The 24,071-nt window shown below is 35.1% G+C and overlaps 1 protein-coding gene across 1 annotated transcript; it reads right to left on the reverse strand.

The window, feature by feature from the left end:
• Window positions 1–3,409: 3,409 nt before the first annotated feature.
• Window positions 3,410–23,364, reverse strand: LOC145803466 (uncharacterized). Its single transcript, XM_082896741.1, has 3 exons — window positions 23,112–23,364; window positions 3,669–3,858; window positions 3,410–3,581 (listed from the first exon to the last, which is right to left on the reverse strand). Exons 1-3 carry the CDS (start codon window positions 23,362–23,364, stop codon window positions 3,410–3,412), a joined length of 615 nt encoding a protein of 204 aa, XP_082752867.1.
• Window positions 23,365–24,071: the final 707 nt, after the last annotated feature.

The raw sequence follows: 24,071 nt of genomic DNA on the forward strand, positions 1-24,071 counted from the left end.
GTCGCCACAATACTTTTACCAAAGGAATCGTCTTACCTTGCAAGACTTGGACTCGAGTGTCTAAACTCTAACCGGTTTCTCCTCATACGAGGTATCCTCATCTATCTCTAATTCTGTCCAATCCAATACGTGTGATGGATCCAACTCATACTTCCGAAGCATACAGATATGAAACACGTCATGAACCTTGGAAAGCTATGACGGCAAGGCTAAATGATAAGCTACCTCTCAAATCCGCTCTAAGATCTCAAAAGGTCTAATAAACCTAGGAGACAACTTCTCGCTCTTCCCAAACCTCACCAAACCACGTCTAGGTAATATCTTCAAGAAGACGCAATCTCTATCTGAAACAATAGTCACAGGGACCCCATGAAGTCGAACTATGTCCCTAATATAAAGATCAGCTAGATGATCTACCAAGTTACTCGTGCGCATAGGTACAAAATGTGCTGACTTGGTCAATTGGTCAACCACCACCCAAATGGCGTCATTACCCCCGTTGAGTCCTCGAAAGAGCCATAACAAAATCCATTGTGATATGCTCCCACTTCCATTCGGCTATAGGCAAGGGTTGCAACAAACCCACTAGCCTCTAATGCTCGGCCTTTACTTGTTGACAAGTGAGGCACCTCGACACAAACACAGCTACATCCTTCTTCATTCCCTTCCACCAAAACTAGCAGCTAAGGTCGTGAGACATCTTTGTGCCTCCCCGATGCACCGCAAGGTGTGAATGTTGAAACTCTCGGAGTACTTCATCTCAGTAAGACTCCGACACGAAAAGACGATCAAGGTATCTAACACTTAAGTTCTCTACCTTTCTACTAGAGATCTTCTCTTGGAGGGTTTCTATGTCAAGGTCATCCATCTGTACTTTTATAACTCGGCTCACAAGTGTAGGTTGTGCAACTATCGAAAACAAAGTTGCTGACTCAACGGACTCGTCAAGATGCAAGTCAAACTCACCAATAGCACCCAACATCTCTCATTCTCGGATGGCAATACAAGTTACACTGCTAATGGATTTCCTACTCAAGGTATCAGCCACTACATTGGCCTTTCTTGGATGATAGTATAACTCAAAATCATCGTCTTCCATAAACTCCGTCCACCTCCTTTGCCTCAGATTTAGATATTTCTTTGAAAACAAGTACCTCAAACTCTTGTAATCAGAAAACATCTCAAACTTCTCACCATATAGGTAATGCCTCCAAATCTTCAAGGTAAAGATCACAGCTGCTAGTTCTAAATCATGGGTAGGATAGTTCCTCTCATGTGTTTTCAACTAACATGAGCCATAGGCTACTACATTTCTCCCTTACATCAAAACACAACCCAAGCCTTCCTGTGATGTATCACAATACACAGAATAGCCCAAACCCCTCTCCAATATAATCAACACTAGAGCAGTGGTAAGTCCAACCTTAAGCTCTTTAAATGACTTCTCACAAGTCTCATTCCACACAAATTTAATTCCCTTCCTCGTCAATCTAGTCAACTGTGAGGCCAACCTAGAGAAATCCTTCACAAATCGATGATAATACCTTGCCAATTCCAAGAAACTACGGATCTGAAAGGCATTCTTAGGTTGTTCCCACTCTTGTACTACTTTTATCTTAGAAGAGTCTACAGTCACTCCTCTCCCGGATACCACATGGCCTAAGAACTTTACTTCTTTCAACCAGAATTCATACTTCCCAAACTTAGCATATAGTTTGTAGGCTCTAAGCAACTCAAGCACAACTCGTAAGTGTTCCTCATCCTCCTCTTCGGAGGGTGAGTAAATCAAAATGGCATCAACGAAGACAACTACAAAACGGTCTAGGAACTCACGAAAGATCTGATTCATCAAATCCATAAATATGGTCGGTGCGTTGGTTAACCCAAAAGGCATCATTAAGAACTTGTAATGGCTATACCGCGTACGGAATACCACTTTCTGGATATCCTCTTCCCTTACCCTCAACTGGTGATAACCCAATCTCAAGTTTATCTTAGAGAAATAACAAGACCCCTTCAACTGATCAAACAAATCATCTATACGAGGCATTGGGTACTCATTTTTAATAGTTTCATGGTTCAACTTCCGGTAATCAATACAAAGTCATAATGCACCATCTTTCATCTTAGCAAAGAGAGTCGGTGCTCCCCAAGGCGAAGTAGTAAGACGGATAAAACCCTTATCTAGCAATTCCTGGGGTTGGATTTTCAACTCACTTAACTGGTAGGTGCAAATCTATACGGTGCCATAGAAGTCGGTGCCGTGCCAGGCACTAAGTCAATAGAGAATTCAATCTCATGGTGAGGGGTTAAACCAGTAAGATCCTTAGAAAAGACATCTAGGTATTCACAAACTACCCTTGATAACTCAACTTGGACCACATTACTCTCAATGCCCAAGAATGTAGCAAGAAGGAGACTAAGCTCACCACAACCACACGGATCACACACAGGCAACAAGGCTCTATCAACGTTGTCTCCTATGAAATGAAAACAATCATCGCTTGAGGTACATATAGTAACTGTCTGGCGATAACAATCTATAACAGCCTGATATGATGACAACTAGTCCATCCCCAATATAGCATCAAAACTCGATATTTCAATCAATGCAAATAAAAAAAGAAGTTGGCTACCGACAACCTCTATATCACAACCCCGACACCCTTGATCCAAAACAACTTCACCACCCATAGGAGACTCTACCCTGCGTGGAGATGCTAACCGAGCCACTTCTAACCCCAATACAGATGCAAATGCAAAAGAGATAAAAGAATGGGATGTACCCATATCAATCAATACATTGGCAATAAAATTGTATAACAAGAAAGTACCTCTCACAACTGAAGGCGCTGGAACTAAGTCTGGCGTAGTAACAACATACACATACCCTGTAGGTCTCTACTCTACCTGCTCACCTCTCGGAGCATAGGTCTAATACACTGACTGGGCCGAAGAGGCCCCCTGATTGACCCTCGAGACTGTGCAGGCTGGTGGCCCTATGTCTGCCTGAAACCAAACGCACCAAGTGTGCCACCTAACTGAGGGCAAAACCTCCGGGTAGCGGTAACCACCACAACCGTTATGTAACGGAGTTACATAAGGGTTGCAACCGCTTTTTAAAACCTTACTTGTGACCCAACTGGCCACACTTAAAAGTTAAAACAAGAGAAGCCTCCCTGATTACCTCTCTTTGAACTTGAACTCGGCACAAGAAAGGTAGATCTTGACTGTGCAACCTGGGACTGCTATGGGGCGGAACCCCTTTACCTCTTACTGTCCCGCCTCTCCCCCTAAACCTCCTGACTCCTCCTAGAGCCCCTCATCCGTTCCTCCTCTGCTTGAACTACGATCTCAAGATAAGTCGTCGCCTTCACAAGGTGTTCGTAGTCCCTAATCATTGACCCAGCTACCTTGAAAAGAATCCTGTCCTCAATCGCTTCTCAAACTCAATACAATGGCGTTCCTCAGTCGCCACGAGTTCTGGTGCAAATCCAGAGAGGCTAGTGAAAGCTGCCTTAAACTCGGCTACTGGCAAACTAAGTTGCTTGAGCTTCAGAAACTGATCCCTTAACTTCTCCCTAACAATGGGAGACAAGAACTTGTCCTAGAAGGCATTAACAAAACCCTCCCAAGTCACCCTAATACACTCACGCGTATACTTCTACCATTGACCTGCATCTCCTTTCATCTGAAAGGATGCCAAGGTCACTCTCAGTCCATTGTCTTCAATGCCAAGCATCTCAAACATTTTCACCATCTTTTCTAACCACTTATCCGCCTTAAGTGGCTCCTTCATGTCACTCAAAAACTCATCTGGATTAGACCGGAAGAACTCCCTCTCCAATAATGACAGCCCTACTTTAGCAAGTTAGGTCTGGACTAAATTCTCAGCCCTGAGAATGTCCATAGATTCCCACAAAGCTGCAGCCATTTCACGAGCCAAACGCCCATAGCCTGTTGACCAACTCATTCGGCCACATTGGTCTGACCAAGCCCTTCCTCCTACACCAGAATTTCATCCGATAACGACACCTCATGTCGTCTAGTCCTACCATACCTACCACCGCCACGTCTATGTCCTAATTTCCTAATGATGGTAATAAAAGAGATTAGCACACTTTCAAATGTGCCAAAACTAACTCACTTATGTCTGAAGGCAATGGACAATAGTGATTCACTCCACATAAACACATAGTCACATAAACTCATACGAAATTCCTTCCTAGATAATGATCATCCTGTGGCATTGCCAGAGTTCCAATTAGAAATAGTAGTGATCAAGTTAACTTCTAATAGGATTTCTAGAAACCTGTAGACCCAATCAATATCTTAGAAATTAAATCTCTATACCTATAAAATCATAAAATCGCATAACCATGTTATCACATAACATACCAAACAAACAAACATCTCTATCAAGCGAGATAAACCCATTGTGGTAAAACCACTTCTCACGTGCCCAAAGTATTCAAACCCGATACGCTCTGATACCAAGCTGTAATGCACTAAAATAATTACAATAAACCATCCACAATATTAATTACGTAATAGCATGTGATGAAATAGTTATCTTCCATTAATCCTAATTACTTGTACAAAAGGGTAACATATGCAGATATACAAAATTCATGTGCAATACAGTTAAAGGCCCTTGGCTATACAAAACATATACAAAAATCAACAAAATGAAGCTCTTGCTCTAAGTCCTCCCAAGCTATTGCCTTGGCAGAGGCATATCATCAGCACCTGAAATGTTTTCCCACATAGGGTGAGCCAATGCCCAGTAGAGATAATCCAATACAATATATGAATCTTAACAAAGTTATAGAGTGGATGCATATGCAATGCTTGCGCCAAAACATTTTATAACTCTTTCCAAAACCATGCCACGCCATGTTGATATCATAATTCATTTCTTTTACAATAGAAAAAAGTGCAGTGAATCACACTATGGGAATCTCAAAGAAATACAACCTTTCACGAAAATTTCATCTACGGAAAACCGTGAACCTACACCTATGTAAACGTAGGCTATACAATCACTACTATTTCCATTTTAAGGATATTTCATCAACGGGAACGACACCCATGTATACGCACAGTTTTTAGGACTTTCACCATGGACACTCAGTCCAACTTATTTCAATGAGACAGTACATGTTTCCCAGATTCACCTCTTTTTTCTCAAAACGATAAATATTACCAATGTATAAATGTGAGATAATGCTCAATGCAAATGAATAAGAAAATAGTTTCAATTCCCCTAATTCTCATGCAATTCCTACAACAATCATAGCTATCCTTTATCGATAGCCCAAAATAGATATTTCTAAAAGATACACTTTCCAAATTTTCGAGATAAGAGTGATAATACATATCCAACTCCACCATTCTCATCAAATTCAATCAAATTTCATATTCTCAACACCAATTCCATAATTTATATAAAATCAACATTTGACATTATTAGGGCAAAACCCTGTTTCTGCAAATATCAAACCCAAGTATCAAAACCAACCATTTTATCACCACTCAACTTTATTTCCAACACCACAAACATTTCCAAGAATCCATTGTGGAAACACCTCTTTTAATCTTTAACCCAAGACCCTAGATTTGCTTCAAAAATCCCTAAAATCACAATATTGTTTAGTAATTGTAAATAACTAAGTTAAAACTCATAAAAGGTGTGAAGAATCCCTACCTCAGTTTAGAAGACGAAAGAGAGAGAGAGAGAGAGAGAGAGAGAGAGAGAGAGAGAGAGAGTGATGGAACTTCAACAACGCCCAAAACCCAACTTTGTTCGGATCAAAAGGAAGCTCACTGCGTGCTCTACCTTTTTAACAAAGGACACGGGTGAAAAACTCGACGGATCTAGGTGTATTTGGAGAGAGAAGTAGAGTTTTAGAAAGAGAGAGGGTGAAGTTCTAGGGTTTAAGAAAGTTTAGAGATAGAGAGAGAGAGAGAGATGAAAAAGTGACTCAGAAAAGTGACCTTGCGAACTGATATACGCACAGATTGCTCGAGCGCAAGAAGTGTCGCTCGAGCATTCAGACACAAAACATGGGATCGCTCAAGCACAGGAATTTTCGCTTGATTGAAGAATACAAACTCCTGGAAGTATTGTAGACAAAAGACCACAGCTTGAGCTCAACAAAAACTGCTCCAGCCAACAACGCTCGAGCGCAAGAAAGATCGCTCGAGCGAAAAATGCCAACTCCCAGTATCTCTGCAAACTTACAAAAGTACTAGAAGTTCACAAAGACCACTCAAGCGCAAGAAATGTTGTTCGAGCGAAGAAGTAGAATTCTAGACAGCAATAATTTAAAAAACAAGCTGTCAACTCGTTCCAAATGCCACCAACACAAACCAAAAGCCAAACCCAAGAGAAGTAAGGGGAAACAAAACATGAACAACTGTATAGGACAATGAAACCCGAATCCAAAACATCCGATGGGTCAAGTCTAAACCAGAAATGCTATATTTTTGTGCACTTTTATGGTCAGTCCATCAAAATTTATATTAATTGATAATTTATATTATAGCTAGTAAAGCAGCCAGTCAAGAACTCAGTAAAATTGAAAAATTGAATGGTACTAACTTTTCTACTTGGAAACGTCGTATCCATCACATTCTTTTCCAAGACAAGGTTGAATATGTGATTGATATTGATGTACTGGATTCACTTAGGGTTATTTTGGGTAGATGGTTATAATCAGTTTTTTGGTATAAGCAGCTTTTTTGTGAGAGAGGAAGTGGATTATAACCCACTTCCCAAAAGGGGCCTTAGTTTATGAAAGAATAAACCAAATATCTGTCTATTTTGAGAACCAATCCTCAAACCTCCTTGATCATGGAATTATATTTATCCGGTAAATTTTATTTTTTATATAGATGACATAATCAACAAATCCTACAATATAAATGGATCGAATTATCAAAATATAATTGGAACAAATCTCATGAAGGTGTGACAGAATAGTTGCTGTCACAGCACCCATCCAAAATCCAATGCCTATGACAAGTTGCAAATAAAAGGCAAACATTACCATATAGGTTATTTTCTTTCAAACTTAGTTTAATAAAAGGCACTGAAACCATAAATTTAATTTAAAATTTTTTTAGACAATAGTCTTAAATTTTAATATTTTTAGGTCAAAGGATATTAACATTTTAAAATATCATATTATCTCTACTTATCTATCTATTTATCCACGTATGTCAATCTATCTATGTTGCCTATCTATTCTTGTGTCATCAATCTATCCAGTGTTACTTATCTGTCAATCTAATCTGCCTATGTATCCATATCACTACCACTACCATAGCCACCAGCCACCGCCAACTACCACTACCATAACCACCAGCCACCGCCAACTACCAAATCCAACTACTGTCGGCCACCTTCGGCGATTGGTGATCCAATAGTGATGGAGAAAAAATAGAAAAAAATATCTTCAAAATTATAATGTCTTTCTCACCAAATAATTTTATTAATTTTTTTTACAACTAAAACAAAACAATAATTAAATCTAATACCATACACCCCCCACAAAAATATTTGGTTTAATTTTGATAATCAATTTTGAAAGATACTTTTTTGAAAAGCGTTTGCAAAATTTCAAAACTTATTTAGTTTTATATTTTGAAAATAATTTTGGGATGATTTGTATTTATTTATTTATTTATTTATTTTTGGTAGTTGAATAGATGGGTGTGGGAGGAAAATTGAGTGGTCAATGTATAGAATGTGAGAGAATGAGAGAAGATAAAGAAATTGATGTATAAAAAATAAATAAATAAAGGAAAGAGAGATGAGAGAGAAATAATTTTAAAAATAATTTTCCAAAATCGCAAACCGAACATAATTTTTGAATTTTTCATTGCAAAAGTTGATCTGAAAATTTAACCGAACATAATTTTTGAATTTTTCATTGCAAAAGTTGATCTGAAAATTTAACCAAACAAAACCCAACTCTTCACTAATTTTTCCTACTAAAAAAATGTCAAGCATTTCCTTACACGCATTAGGGGCCAACTATCGACAAAGATCAAGAAGCTTAAGCTCGTTGAGGCCTTGTTTTAAAATGAGCCTACATATTAATGCCAGTTTGGTTCTGTTTTATTTTCTTTATTTTTATTTATTGTGCTTTTGAAAAAAAAATAATGAAAATGTTGAAAAGACTATAGATTTTATTTTGTATAAAAATAATATTTAAAATTTTAGATACATTTTTTTTTCTTTTTTTTGCTAATTACTGAATAATAGATAGAAAAATCACATTTTTCACCGCCTTGCGAGAGAGGCGGTGGAAAATATAGCGTTTATAGCATTTTTATTTCATGTTATTTTCTGAGATAAATGTTGTTAAAATGAGAATGTTTAGGTGGATGCATGACAAGATTAGAAAAAATAGAGTTATGAATGAATATACTCGAGAATAATTAGGAGTAGTACTAATAAAGGATAAGTTGAGAGAGAATAGATTGAGATGGTTTGGTCATATACAACGGAGATCAACAGAGACAGTAGTGAAGAGATGCGATATAGTGATGGTAAATAGAAGTATTACGGGAAGAGGCAGACCTAGATTGACGTGTGTTAGTGTAATAAAAAAAGATATGAACTTCCTTAACTTGGCTAACAAAATAGTCTTAGATAGAATCGAGTGGACAAGAAGTATTCATGTAACTGACCCCATTTGATGGGGTTTAAGGTTTGATTTGGTTTGATTTGATTATTATTTTTATGAAAAAAGGTATTTTTAAAAATAATTTGATAAAAATATGTTTTATATTTTTAAAATATAGTAATATAAAATGAAAATACAATTAAACAAATCCTAAATGTTTTATCTCTCTCACATGCTAATGCAAAATTTAAGGGATATATTTTTTTCAAATTTTGTAAATGTCAGTGTCTAGTGGAACTAAGATGTTGAAATTATTATTTTTATCGGCTGTGCTATAGGCCTCGAATATTGAGGCGCGAACTTATCTCAAATTGATTTTTTTTTTTTTTTTTTTGAGAGGGAAAGGTGATTATGTGTACCCTAAACCCTCAAACACTAAATCTTAAATTCTAAACCCTAAATTCTTAAACACTAAATCCTAAATTCTAAACATAAAATTTTAAACCCTAAACCCTAAGTTTTAAACCATAAAACACTAAATCGTAAATCCTAAATCTTAAATCCTAAACCCTAAACTTTAAATTTTAAACCACAAAATCCTAAACCCTAAATTTTAAACCATGAAACCCAAAATCCTAAATCCTAAATTTTAAATCATAAAATCCGAAATTCTAAACCCTAAACTCTAAATTTTAAATTATAAAACACGAAATCCTAAACCTTAAACCTTAAATCCTAAATTTTAAACCATAAAATCTAAAACCGTAAATCCTAAATCCTAAAATCTTTGAAAAAGAATAAATAAGCACCAAAAAATCAAGCACAAACACAGCCAAAAAAATAAATAAATAAAAGAGAAGAAGAAGATTCAAGGCAATTGAGACCTCATAATTCGAGGCCTCAAGCTTTATTCTATTTTTATAGACAAATAAAAGTTTGACATATCCACACTATTTTGTGTTTATTTCAATTATTTGGAAAATTTAAAAATTAACGGAAGATGCCTCCTAACGAGTAAGGCGGTAAATTAATTAAGCTCAGTTGGAAAGTCAACAAACATTAAAACATAGGATAAATTATATAAATCATCATGGTAATTAACACGATGTGTTAATTTAATTTTTATTATTTTAATTTATTTAAATTTATCTCTTAATTTAACAAATTGTGTTATATTGTTCTAATAAATAATGGTCATTACATTTGGTGGACGGAAAGTTATCATGTATTCGAACAATGTGTACAATTTGGTCTTTGTTAAAATCCAGTAACATGGATCAAATTGACACATTGTGTAACTATAGAGACCAAATTGACATATCGTTTGAGTTTTCGTCTACCAAACCTAACGACCATTATTTATTGGACCACTATGATATAATCCGTTAAATTAATAGGCAAAATCGAACAAATTAAAACAATAGGAACTAAATTGACACATCGCGTAAAATATAGGGATCATTTACATAATTTACCCTAAAATATATTTAAAATTAATTTGTTTACATAATAAACCGACCTTAAGAGAATTTTTAATAAGTTAAATATGAATTGAAATCGAATAATTTATTTATTTTATTTTATTTTTTTGTATATATAGATGTATCCAACTAAGTATTAAATTATTGAACAAATTACACTAGTAGTCCCTACATTGTGCTTCTTCTGTCATTTTGATCCTTACGCTTTTAACTAGCTTAATTTTGACTATTAATTTTAAATTTTGTATCAATGTGGTCCGATTGATAACACTGCTAGTATTTCTGACAAAAAAATTGATAAAGCATGACACGTTACTAATATACTTATTTTTTATTATTATTAAAAATGTTAACAATTGTTATTAATTGGATTATATTAAAATAAAATTATAAATTCAAAGTTAAAATTAAGTCAATTAAAATTAGGATAAATTACAAATACACCCTCTGAGATTTGATTAAAATACGAATCATCCTCTGTAATTTTGAAAATTACATTCCACCCCTTGAGATTTTTAATTTCATAATAAATCGCTTCTTTTATTAATAAATCGTAAAGTCAATTAATAATTTTTAATGATATTACAAATATATTTTAAGTACTAATTTAGGTAATTTTATTATTGTATAGAAGAGTAATTATAAATTTTATTTTTTTAATTAATTCTGTTAAATAAAAAATTCTAATAAATGAGTATTTTATAGTTTTTTAAATCTTGTACTTTAAACGAATCTGAGAAAATTTATTTGTAACTTATCGTTTTAAGTTGGATTAATTTTTAAGTTAAGTTTAAATAATTTAAAATAAATTATATTGATAATATTAGTAACTTAAAAATTATCTGTTAGAAATTGGGCACTCATGTGGCATGATCTTTTGAACCTTTTGAACCTTATCCATGTAAGTTTGAATTTGAATTCAAAACTTACTTGGATAACCACTCAGGATATCTATATCTATCATATCAACTGATATGGATATATGAGATATTATCCTATATATCTGATATGATATGGGATATGAGTGATTAAGAGAAAAACAACGCATGTGTTATGTTTTTTTTCCATATACTGACTCTCTCCAAAAACTACAACGATCAAGAGCCATTTTGCACTGTGACTTGTGTGGGTGATATTCATTCTGTAATATGACTCCATTGCTGGGTTGATTGATCAGATTTAGGAAGCACCTGATTTACCCACAAGATCCTTTAATTCAGACTCTGTAGTAAAAGGTATGACCATAATTTTTCATCCGCTGCGTTTATACCTTAGATTTACATTGGTATCAGAGCATGAATGGGTATTTTGTGTTTTCTCAAATCATGTGTATATTTTATATATATATATGTACACATTATATACATGAATGTTTATAAAGAAGGAAAATTTCAACTCACATTAGATTGAGAGTGTGGTACACCTCATTTTTATGTTCATTAAATGTGAATTTTGATGCCATAAATATTTTTGTTGTAAAAAATAAAGTTCAGGAGTACCGAAATTGGACCAGAAAACACCCTGGAAGGCGGCGGGTGTGCCTCACACTCCAGATGACACCGTCAGCGGCGGACACGTGCTGCCACGTGTTGTCACGTGCTCTCACGGGCCTCCGCGCGCTGCGACGCGCTACCACGCGCGCGCTGTTCCGCACTTTCACGCACACCGTCTGCGCCACACACGTGCTCCGCATGCTGAGCCGCATGCTGAGCCGCGCCGTCTTTCCTCCGCCGGCTTGGCTGCGGATGCATAAGGCACTGTTTGTTTTGTTTTTAAATTCTGAATCGCGTTAAATGGCCATAATTAATTCGTTATAGCTTTGTTTTAAGCGTAGTTGGTACCGTTAGACTCAGAATTAAATTTTCTATATTCTGTAAAATTTTCAAAATTTTATGAAAATAAAAAATATTTTCCCTGAAATAATAATTCATTATTTCTGCTTTAAAATGCATCTGGTGTTGCATGATTAAGTTTCTGGGGCTGAATTTTTTATTGTAGACTATTGTTGTAGTTTACTATTTACTGGTATGGTTATTTTATTTTATCAGATTCTAGAATATTTATTTCTAATTTTATGTGTGTTTATTAGTTATTTAAAATTTCAGAAAATTTCAGAAGTAATGAACATTTTGTTATGGCATAATTTGAATATTAAATACAGCATATTATTATTATTTGTCCAGAGTTTCTAATATGTTGTAATTAGAATAGCATGATTAATTATTATTTGTTTAAATTCTATTATTAATTGTGACATAGCATGAGTTGGTTGTGAATCTACATTATGATGCTATTGTATGGAATTAGAATTTTTTATCATGCTTTTAGACATGCCATAGTCAGTGGGAGGTTATTTGGTTGAGAGAAATCTTAGTAGATTTACTCCCGAAAATCAATATTTTGCGCATAAATTAAATTAAATTTTGGATAATTGTCACCTATGGCACAAGAGATAATTATGAGCATAGCAGATTTTTAATCTTACGACATGTGTAATATTGTCACTATTTAATTTAGATTTTTGTAGCAAAATTATATTATGCTAATCAAATTAATCCCAATGTGAATTTCTCTCTAAATTGACATAGCTTATGGAAGTTAATTGGTTGACCTAGACTTAGTAAAGATGTTCAAATGTGAACAATGTAATCCCATTCTTTAGATGAGCAAAAGTCTTGGAGACTTTAGGTCAAGCCTTAATTGAGCCAAAGTAAGGAAATATGACTCAAAGTCGTCGTTTTTTTTGTTGCCTTATTTGGCATAATAAAAACTAATGTGTGCGCTATGGTTAGCGGCACGCTACGTAGTTTTGGTTGGCGAATTTTGGAGTTATGAAATTAGTAAGCCCTTAATAGATCTGTATATGATCTTGACTATTGAGCTGCGCGAATTGACTTTGTAATTTGACTTGTAAATAATGTTACATCATTGGATGAAGTAACATTCAAGAGTCACGTCATCCAAGAACTGCGGGCTTAAATAAATTAGTCATTAAGTGTAAGACGAGTAGCCAGTATGAGCAGTGTTTTGCTCTCTACCCAATCATTGGGAGTAGATAGAGCAAAATTTCATGCACTATAATAGTGTGCGTTGAAATATCACGTGAAGTTAAAAGATTAGCGCTTAGTGGCTGCAAAATCTTTTAACACTAAGTGAAAAGATTAGCGCTTAGAAGCTGCAAAATCTATTAACACTATGTGAAAAGATTAGCGCTTAGTGGCTGCAAAATCTATTAGCATTGCCAACTTGTTTAAGTCTGGACACTTACTGTTTTCACACTTGAATGTGAGACATGAAGAGGGGCTTCTTTGTATGATTCCTTAGCTAGGCTAACGTTTTTGAATAACGTTTACCACTAAGCACAAACGTTGCAGCATAGTAATGAAAAGGTCAAGGCTGACAAGGTTGTTATAACTCTAAGAATTTGGCGCATGGCTTGTGAGAGCATTGTGTTGAATTAGACTCTTTAGCCTAATTCGCGCTTAAGTTACTTCAAGAGCTGTCATAGTTGATAGCTTATTCTCTCCTTCTTGTGGATAGTAGAATTAATTGCAAGTAACTATGAAGCGAGAAATATATATGGCAAGAGGAATATTGTCATCTTTCAACTAAATGCAGTAAAGTATATGGAGAATAAAATTGACTTGACGGTGCAGGGGATTAGCACTTACTAGTTAAATTTGCGACTTAGGCGCGCTTAATTTCTCCATGACATCCTTTTATGATCTAGTGAATATGAATTAGTCGTGAGTCATTACCTAGTTGGGCCTAAACCTTTAAAACTTGTTTTCGAGAACTCACACATTAAGATGATTGGAATTAGTTTATGACATTGGTCATGAACCAGTGGCTTATTATACTTAATCACATTAATGAGATGATGACACGATGGTTTGAGTAGGCCTTCTCGGGCCCACTCGCTTATGACATCCTGCTCTCATGTGAATGTGTAACTTTGTTCACAATGGGTGCGCATAAGTAAGTAGGAAAGCCGTAGAAGGTCATTTGTTTTGGCGCATTTAGTCCACTATGATATTTGTGACTAGATATGTGTAAGGGTATGATAACTAAGCCTCAACCTCAACACATTTATAGATTACGATACGCATCTGAGTCAAGACTATTTGATCTCTCATAAGTCAAAAGTTTTGAGATGATTTTTGACATTGCACATATGAGGTTGAGATCAATTAGATAAACAGCTTTCGTGTTTTTAGTTTTGACCAAGGTGGCGAGTATCTATTTGAGTTATTTTAAAAAACTATGTGAAGAGAAATGGATGCTTAGAAAATTGATTATTCCTAATACTCAACAACACAATGGTATAGTAGAGATAAGGAATCAAGTATTGTTAATGTTAGGTGAATGATGGCGCAAAATGTTTCCCAATTGGGAATTGCACTTTAGTTTGTTGCTTATATCCCTAACTAAATGTCCTTTATATCAGTTTTTACACTCCATTTGAGTAATGGATTAGCGGAGAGCCATCTATGGGCGATCTGTAACCGTTAAGCAGCTTATCTTTATTTTACTTCTCAAAAGGTTGTGAAGTTAAGACCTAGGGTTCAATAGCGCATTATTGTATGCTGTCTTGTAAACACATAGGGTTGTGTGGCGCATTATTGTATGCGGTCATGTAAACCCTCTGGGTCATGTGCATATAGGTAAGCAACTTTGTGGTAGTGTAACTAAGTCGCATAAAGTTTTCTTAGTAAATGTGATGTAAATAGAGTTTTTGGAACTCTATAAGATAAAGAATTTTAAGCATAGCGCTCTATGTAGCCTAGTTGAGAATGGAAAGAATTTTCCAATATCCTAGGGACAGTGGGAGCGATGTGCCTACTAATGGATTACTCCATTAGAGAAGAATACTTTACATTCTTAGTTGCGTGGTAGCAAATGTGAAAATTTTCCACGTCATCACTGGGTGATTGAGAAGGAAACATTCATGATTGCTGCGCAAGATGATAAAGAGCCTAGGATAATGCTAAAGGCTCTAGTCCCCTATTTTTAGAAAGTGGATAAATGCTGCACAATTTAAGACAAAGTCTTTGAGGATTAACCATTTTTATAATTTGGTTGACTTTTCATTATGACGCAAAACTATTATAAAGTTATGTGTAATTTGGATAGTCATTGTTGAGGCATAAGGCTTGTTAGATACCGAAAAGTCGCACCATTGAGGAAAGTGTAGACCGTGAGAAGACTTCCTCCTGGGGAGTGAGGTTATTTTGACTTAGGCTATGATTGACATAAGTTCGGAACATTGATTTGTGGACATTGTGACCCAACTTTCTTGTTAGAGAATTGGATAAGTAGATTCGTAGGGATTTACCTTCTGCTTTTGTGGTGAAAAGTTAAGAGCACAAAAAGGTTGCTAGTTCCAATAAATCTTTTACAGCCTAAAACAGTTATCCAAATAGTGGTTCTTAGATTTCGTCAAGCCATGATAGGCCAACGATGATCGATGAAGACCACTGAGGCATGATCAATGGTCCAAAAGAAGTTTTTCCTTACTTAATCATTATAAGCCAAGAATTTATAAGGTTGCCGCCACCTAGTGTGGGCAGTCTTCTGTTTTAGATATGATGGACATGGGTGATGTAATTTATATGCTCGGATGAACGATCCTTAGGGATTGTTTTGGGAGAATTCATGTTTTGTCTTCGATGACTTACATAAGGAATATCCTAGAACGATTCTAGATGCAAAATTGTAAACCCATTGACTTACCTATCGGTAAAAGCCAGAGCCTTAGCTATTGAGTGAATCCTCGGAAATAGATGACCTATATTCCTTAATCTTTTCTTTGTTGTGGGAGCCTAAAGTACGCTATGTGGGCGTATTCGGCATGATAAGTGTTATCTTTGGTAAATGGTCAACTAAGTTGCTTAGACATTGACCTTGCTCATTAGACTGTGGATAAAATGTTTTACTAGTAGTATATTAATTTGCTCCTTGTAAGATTCAATGCGCTAGTTGGGCGCATCTGCGCTAGTTGGGCGTATTAAGAATGAACGCAAATTGATCACCAAAATATCTTTAGAGAGGTTATTGCGCAAGAGGTAGTGATCTTAAATCACTTCATGAGAGGCGCACATGGTGGATTCTATTGTATATACTTATCGCAAGAGGTGCTGATAAGGCTTATGTTTGGAATTTAGAATTGCGCAAGCTGTGGTCAATTTTTTTTTTTAAAAATCGATCACTTATTTTGAGATGATGGGATGTTGACACTATTATGGTTTGTGTCATATTAATTAGCAGATGATGATGTCAGCAGGCAAGATTGGCTCACTCACACGAGCAATTGTCCTTGGCGCTTGGGAGCGAGCAAGGATGAAACTAGTGCCTTATTTTTATTTGGAGCCAAGAGAGGCTTAAATAATCCACTATGCATGTCGCCTTGGTTACAACTAAGATGATGTCGTGTTAAGGACCAAGCATGGATGTTAGTACCCACTTTCCATGTTGTGCCTGTTATGATTAACCAGATACGAAATCTCATTTGGCGCCTAGAAGGCGAGCAAATAAAGAATTCAGGTTAGGTGCTAGAAAGTGACTAGACTAATATCTGTACGGTGTATCGATGATGACGTCACTCTTTTGGAAGAGTTACTCCACCGTAACATGTATTCATACTATATGTGCATGGCGACTGAGTAATGAAGTGAGAGAATGGATCCCTGTTTCCTCACCCAGTGAGTCTTACGTGTCATTATTGATATGACTTTCATTTATGTACCCTTTTGTGACTTTTGACTATGTCATAAGGTAAGGGGTTGATGTTTTGTTACTTTGGTATGTTGCCTGCGGTCATGTATGATTCGGCCTTAAGGGACATCACTGGGAAAGCAGTCAATACTAAACTAAATGGCATGAGGGCAAAGGGAAGATCATCTAGTATTACACCACTGTTGTATATTCACTGCCGGCAACTCACATCGCTCTGTATGAGAAGCGGATTGAGTGTGAATATATTGCAAGAATTGATAGGGTCAAACATGTTCTTTTTGAGGGATTAGAGATGTTTTTTTTGGACCGGTGTAATTAGATGGGTCTGGGGTATATGAGACACTATTTCTATTCTTTTGGGGTTGATGTCTCTATATTGGCTCATTTTGAGTTTCCAGTATAGAGCTCCCACATGCAGGTGTTCTCAACAGTCGCACGGTGCAGTGGCTAGTATGAGATTGTTCATTTTTGGGGAGATTGAGATAGAGATATGGCAGTGTCATGCCAACTCATGTCCGAGTGGGAGCTGTTAGAAATTCGGCGCCCATATGGCATAACCCTTTGAACCTTATCCATGTAAGTTTGAATTTGAATTCAAAACTTATTTAGATAACCACTCAGGATATCCATATTTATCATATCAACTGATATGGATAGATAATATATTATCCTATATATCTGATATGATATGGGATATAATATATTATCCTATATATCTGATATGATATGGGATATGGGTGATTAAGAGAAAAACAACGTATGTCGTGTGTTTTTTTCATATACTGACTCTCTCCCAAAAATGCAACGATCAAGAGTCATTTTGTACTGTGACTTGTGTGGGTGATATTCATTCTGTAATATCACTCTATTGCTAAGTTAATTGATCAGATTCAGTAAGCACGTGATTTACCCACGAAATCCTTCAATTCAGACTCTGCAGAAAAAGGTATGATCATAATTTTTCATCTGCTGTTAGATTTATTTCATCAAATTGAATAATAAAATATTTAAATAATTTGAGTAATTTAGCCACTCTATCAAGAGAATACGATACTGCTTCGGAGAGGTATAAGGCAGAGAAGAGTCGGCCCGTGAGATGGTTTTGGACGTCACCGTTCAGTATTAGACTTTAGTGATGGTGAGGGATGATGAGAATTATAAAGCATCAGATTCGTTTCGCGAAGCATCTAATTCGCTTCCCGCACGCGGTATTCAAAAGGACCCTTTTACACGTGATCACATCACATGCGCCGTTTTCTCTACCGCTAACTCTCTTATCTATTCTACTTGGTTTGGTTTTAAAATTGACTATTCTAATTAATTTTTTTTAATTTTAAAAAAAAAATGTAAGAAAACTAGGAATAAATTTTATTTTATCCTTGTGAGTTGAAATATATGCAGTTTACTTTTTTAAAATTTAACAATAATTATATAATTTTACGGTTTATGGATTATAATGTACCATTAAATTCATTAACGATTTAATAAAAAAAATTAAAATACTCTTATATTTTTATCATTTGTTTAGAAGGCAAATTATACTTTAACTCTCTGTACTTTTTTTTTTTTGAAAGAACGCTCTGTATTTTATTTCATGTACGATTTAACTCTTTGTATTTTATTTGATATGCTATTTATCTTAAAATTTAAAAATAAACATATAACCCCTTATATCTGCCATGTATTTTACACATGCTTTAAGTTAGACAGAATATTTAACGGTACACTTCGACTCACAAATCACGTAGGGATCATTTCTAAATTTTAGGGGATAAAATGCACATCGTCTAAATTATAGGAGAGTAAAGTGAAGTTTATCCAAAAAATAGAGAGAATAGTGTGATTGAGTATTTTAACTTTTTCACTATTTCAGACAAAATATTCACTTCAAACGGGCCTAAGAACTCGTTTGAGATGTAATTATTCCAATTAATTTTTTAATTTTCTCTATCTAAAATCTAACCTCTGAAAAGTCAGAAGATGAGTTTCGGATCTTCCGTGAGTACCTGATTTCAATGTGATCGATGATGGTCACGGAGTGTTCACTGTTTATGGAACATGTGCAAGGTTGCGATACGGAGGGTAATTATTTATTAGTTTTGAAGAATGATGTGGTTTATGTGATGTTTCAAATTAATTATATATAAAAAAAAATTATATAAATAGAGATAGTTGAGAGATAAAAATAATAATTTATTTAATGTGTATTGTGATATCTTATAAAAGATTGTAAAATTAAATATAAATAAATTTTGTTTATAAAATTTATATTTTAGCAGGGTAATCACAATGAATACACGTTAAACATCCTTAAACAATATTAAAATACCTCATTTACCAATCCAAATGTTTTGTCTCAAAAGATATACCTTGCACACTATTCTATGGTTCTGTATAATTTATGAGACTCAAAAATTTTGGTGGCAAACATTTGATGCCTTTAGTCTTTAAATAGACTTCTCAAAACCAAGAGTTTCTGTTATGATCCGAACTCGTCCCTAAAAGTTTGGATTATAATCAGGTAGTAATTATGAGATTACTTACGACTTTAGACAGAAATCAAACCATAATTAATCATAAGGGGTCAAAAACAAAATTAGAAATATAAAAATTTGTCCAATAAGTCATGCATAAATGGCATAAGCAAGACTTCTCATATACAAATAACTCGCACCCATACAAACATAATAAGATTCTATATGTCCAAGATCATTCAAACACCATTGTCATATCAAACCAGAACTTATGTACATATACAAGGCCAAACATGACCAATAAAAGAAAACAAAAATTCAAAAGAAAAAAGAACAAAAGCCTTGCTCATGAGGCGCTCATAATAGACTTCACAAAAACTTGGTATCCTTCATAGTTTCACTAAGGTTGGGGCTAGACAATTTGCTGCTCACCTACATACATATATATAACGGAGTGAGCGAAAGTCCGGCGAATAACATCAGAGTAAAAGGGTTTATGTGAATGAGTTCTAGTAATTGACATAAGCATTTCTATATCATAAGCATTACATAACGAAACGACCTCTAGTCCAACAGATAGCAGAACGACCTTGCGTCCATCAGATGTACATGATGGAATTGATCATATCATAACAAAACGACCTCAGGTCCAATCATTAACAGCTGTATAATGACCATTCAGCCAACTCAAAATAGGTAGTCAGACTTAACAGATGTTCAGAACGACCTTGGATCCATCTTATCAAATGTACAGAACGGCCTAGGGTCCATTTTAAGTACACAGAATGACCTTGGGTCCAATTTTAGTATACAGAACGACCTTGGGTCTAATTCGAATATACATAATGACCTTGGGTCCATCATACACATTCGTGACACATCAATCACATTTATAGATATCACATTGATCAGACAGATAAAAACTCATTCAAGCTTGCAAAATCACAATTTCGGAAAAGCTTTCCACATAAGGGCATTCAGAAAATAAAGTAAGTAAGAAAATATCCTTACTAAGATATTACTTACAGTAATTTAGGGCTTGTTTGGTTTGATTTTGGGAGATGAGTTTGGGAGATAAAAAGTACGAAAAGTTGTTTGGTTTGGTTTTTTTAGAAAGATGTTTTGGAAAATTATTTTGAGAGAGAGTTTTGGAAAAAGTGATTGATTTGATGTGTATGAGAGAGAGATTTGTTTGGAAAACTTGTTTGGTTTACAAGTTTTGGGAAATTTTTTTGGAAAAATTTGTTTGGTTTGAGTTTTTCTGAAAACTCATTTGTAGAGAAATTTTCCCAAAAATTTTTGGGAAATTCAAACCAAACGAACCCTTAGTTGTTGACTTGTCCTTGTGGATGATCCTACACAATACATCAACATACACACGTTGAATTACATTGCTTAATCGGATTGTTCTTTAACTTATTCAATTCTCTTAGGCTTCATTCTATTCCTTTAATTCATTCAGGATGTTCAATTCATGCCAAAGAATGCTCGAAAAGGAATGAGAATGAATAGTTGATTAGAATATGTCTTTTGAAAATTTGCCGAAATAGAACACTTCACTCAAGCGCAACATTGGTTGCTAGAGTGGACTACTTGGTCTGCAAAAGTACTGGATGATCTGAATCTAGGCTTGATGTCTGCTCGAGCCAAGGTGCAAAATAAAAAGTGGTCGCTCGAGCCAACTGCAATTGTCTACAAAAAATACTAGATGCATGCAATGTGCGCTCGAGCGACAAATTGTTCACTTGAGCAGTGAGACAGAATTCTGGAAATTCCATAACAGAGTTAAGCTTCAAAGCTTACATTTTCAAATGCAAACTCTTGCATGGCATGTTAACCACTTCTCAAACACTTGAAACTCTTCCAAAAACATAAATACAAAGCCAATTTGCAAAATCAAAGCTCAATACTTCAAGAATTTTTCAAAATGAAACCAAAATTTTCATGCATGTTGATTTTAATTTCAAATTCTATCTCCAACCTTCAAAATCATGCAATTCACTTTCAAAACCTTGTAATTCATGGATGAGATAATCATGCTTCAAAAATGGTAAGCTCAATAAAATTATGCATGCATGTATGAATTAACCTCTAACTCTTCATCCTAAGCTCAATTCTTACATTTAAACACATATTCTTCTTGAATTCACATATGAAATAATTTAGCTTATTAGGGTTCAAAAGCTTACCTAGGGTCTTCAATTGAGCTTAATTTGGCAAATTCTTGAATTGTCTTCCTTAATTCTTCAAATTCAAGCTTTTTCCCTCTCTACAATTGAATTCTCTCCCTCTCTCTCTCTCTAAGGCTCTCTCTCAGATTTTTGATTGTAAGAATATGAGCCTAATCTCAATCATCAAGTATTTATAGGCCTAATTAGCTTAATTAACTAATCAAGGTTTATGTTAAGTAATTAAGGCTGAGGTTATCTAATTCTAAGCTTAATTTAATTGATTTAATTTAATTAATTTAGACTGAATCAAATTTTAATCAAACTTCCTAATAGGCTCTAAAAATTATGTTGATCACAATAAATTAACCAATTTCGGTTTCTGACTCCATTAAGGCCTTTAATTTTCAGATCAAAGCATAATTCTTAACAGATTTTCCTACGATCAACAGATATAAAATCAAAAACATACTAATGGCATATTTATCACTCAAATTCACACTTAGCACATAAGTTCATGAACAATTAAGACTTTAAAAGCATAATACAGAACGGGGTTGTCACAATCTTCCTACTTTTTAGAAGTTTGGTCCTCCAAACTTACGTTAGCTTGAGTCAGAAATAACTCAAGGTACCTTTATCTCATTTCATCTTCTTTTTCTCAAGTCGCTTCTGTTCCATAGTGTTCTTTCCATTATACTTTTACCATAGGAATCAATTTGTTTCTCAACTGCTTGACTTGTTGATCGATAATTTGAATTGGCTTTTCTTCATAAATCATATCATCATCAAGAGCTATTCAGTGATGGTCAATAACATGGAATGGATCTCAGGGATAGCCCCTCAACATCGATACATGAAACACATTGTGCATTTGTTCCATTCCCAGTGGTAGGGCAACTCGGTACAAAACCGGACCAAGCCTTTCAAGAATCTGAAACGGCCTAATGTACCGAGGTGATAATTTGCCTTTCTTGCCAAACCTCGATTGCCCCTTCATCGGAATTACCCTTATAAACACATGGTCACCTGTTTCATACTCAAGAGCCCTTCTTCTATGATCCGCATAACTCTTTTGTCGGCTTTGAGCTATTTTGAGCCTTTGTTGAATGACTTTAATCTTTTTAGTAGTTAATTGTATAAACTTGGGTCCAAGCAAGACCCTATCCCCAACTTCGGTCCAACATATCAAAGATTTACATTTCCTTTTGTACAAGACTTCGTATGGTGCCATGCCAATGGTAGAGTGGAAACTATTATTGTATGCAAATTCTGCCAGTGGCAAATAAGTTTTCCAGCTTCCTTAAAAGTCTAGAGTACACATTCGGAGCATATCTTCTAAAGTTTAAATAGTTCTTTCTAATTGCCCATCAGTTTGCAGATGGAATGTGATACTAAACCTTAATTTCATTCCCATTTCTCTTTGAAGACTTTTTCAAAATCTAGATACAAATTTTGGGTCTCTATCCGAAACAATGGATATTGGTACTCCATGTAACAGAATAATTTCGTCAATGTAAATTGTGGCCAATCTATAAGCATCATAGCTAGTTCTTACAGGTAGAAAATGTGCAAATCTAGTCAACCTATCTATAATAACCCAAACAGAGTTCATACCTCTCGATGTCCGAGGTAGGCCAATAACGAAGTCCATGGTTATATGCTCCAATTTCCATAGAGACTGAAGTAATCCCGCCAGCTTTTGATGTTCATCTTTGACTTGCTGACATTGAAGGCATTTAGACACATATTCTTCAATTTTCTTCTTCATATTAGGCCACCAATAACCTTGCTTTAAATCCTGATACATTTTGTTGTTGCCCAGATGCATTGCAAATTTCAACTTGTGAGCTTCTTCCAAAATTGTCATTTTCAACTCAAGAATGTTCGAGACATACAATCTTCTGTGAAATCTCACCTCTTCATTTTCAACACTAAACCCCGGTTTCGGATTCGATTCAAATTCATCAATCACTTTCTTGAGGAACTCATCCTTCTTTTGCTTTTGTTTAATCTACTCAATGATTGTCGATTTAGCTGAAATAACGGCTATCAACCAACCCTGATCATGTAGCACCACTTCAATCTCGATTTTTTCTAAGTGTTTCAATATCTCTTTCTGTACAGTCAGCAAACATGCCAAATTCCCTGTTGATTTTCTACTTAAAGCATCAATTATGGTGTTGGCTTTACCTCGGATGATACTGAATATGAAGATCATAGTCTTTAATCAACTCTAGCCATCTTCTTTGTCGCACATTCAGTTCATTCTGAGTGAAAAAGTACTTTAGACTTTTGTGATCAGTACATCATATTTTTCTCCATGCAGATAGTGGCGCCAAATCTTCAATGCAAACACAATTGCGGCCAATTCTAAGTCATGAGTCAGTTAGTCATTTTCGTGAGGTTTCAGTTGTTGAGGCACATAAGCTATCACTTTACCATTTTGCATCAAAACACAATCCAGACCCTTGTAAGAAGCATCACTATAAACCACAAAATTTTCTGTACCTGAGGGCAATGTCAAAATCAGTGATGTAGTCAGTCTTGTTTTTAGTTTTTGAAACACAGATTCCC

Source organism: Camellia sinensis, chromosome 12 (genome assembly GCF_055761805.1).
Source record: "Camellia sinensis isolate YWXY chromosome 12, ASM5576180v1, whole genome shotgun sequence".
NCBI classification, from domain to species: Eukaryota; Viridiplantae; Streptophyta; class Magnoliopsida; order Ericales; family Theaceae; genus Camellia; species Camellia sinensis.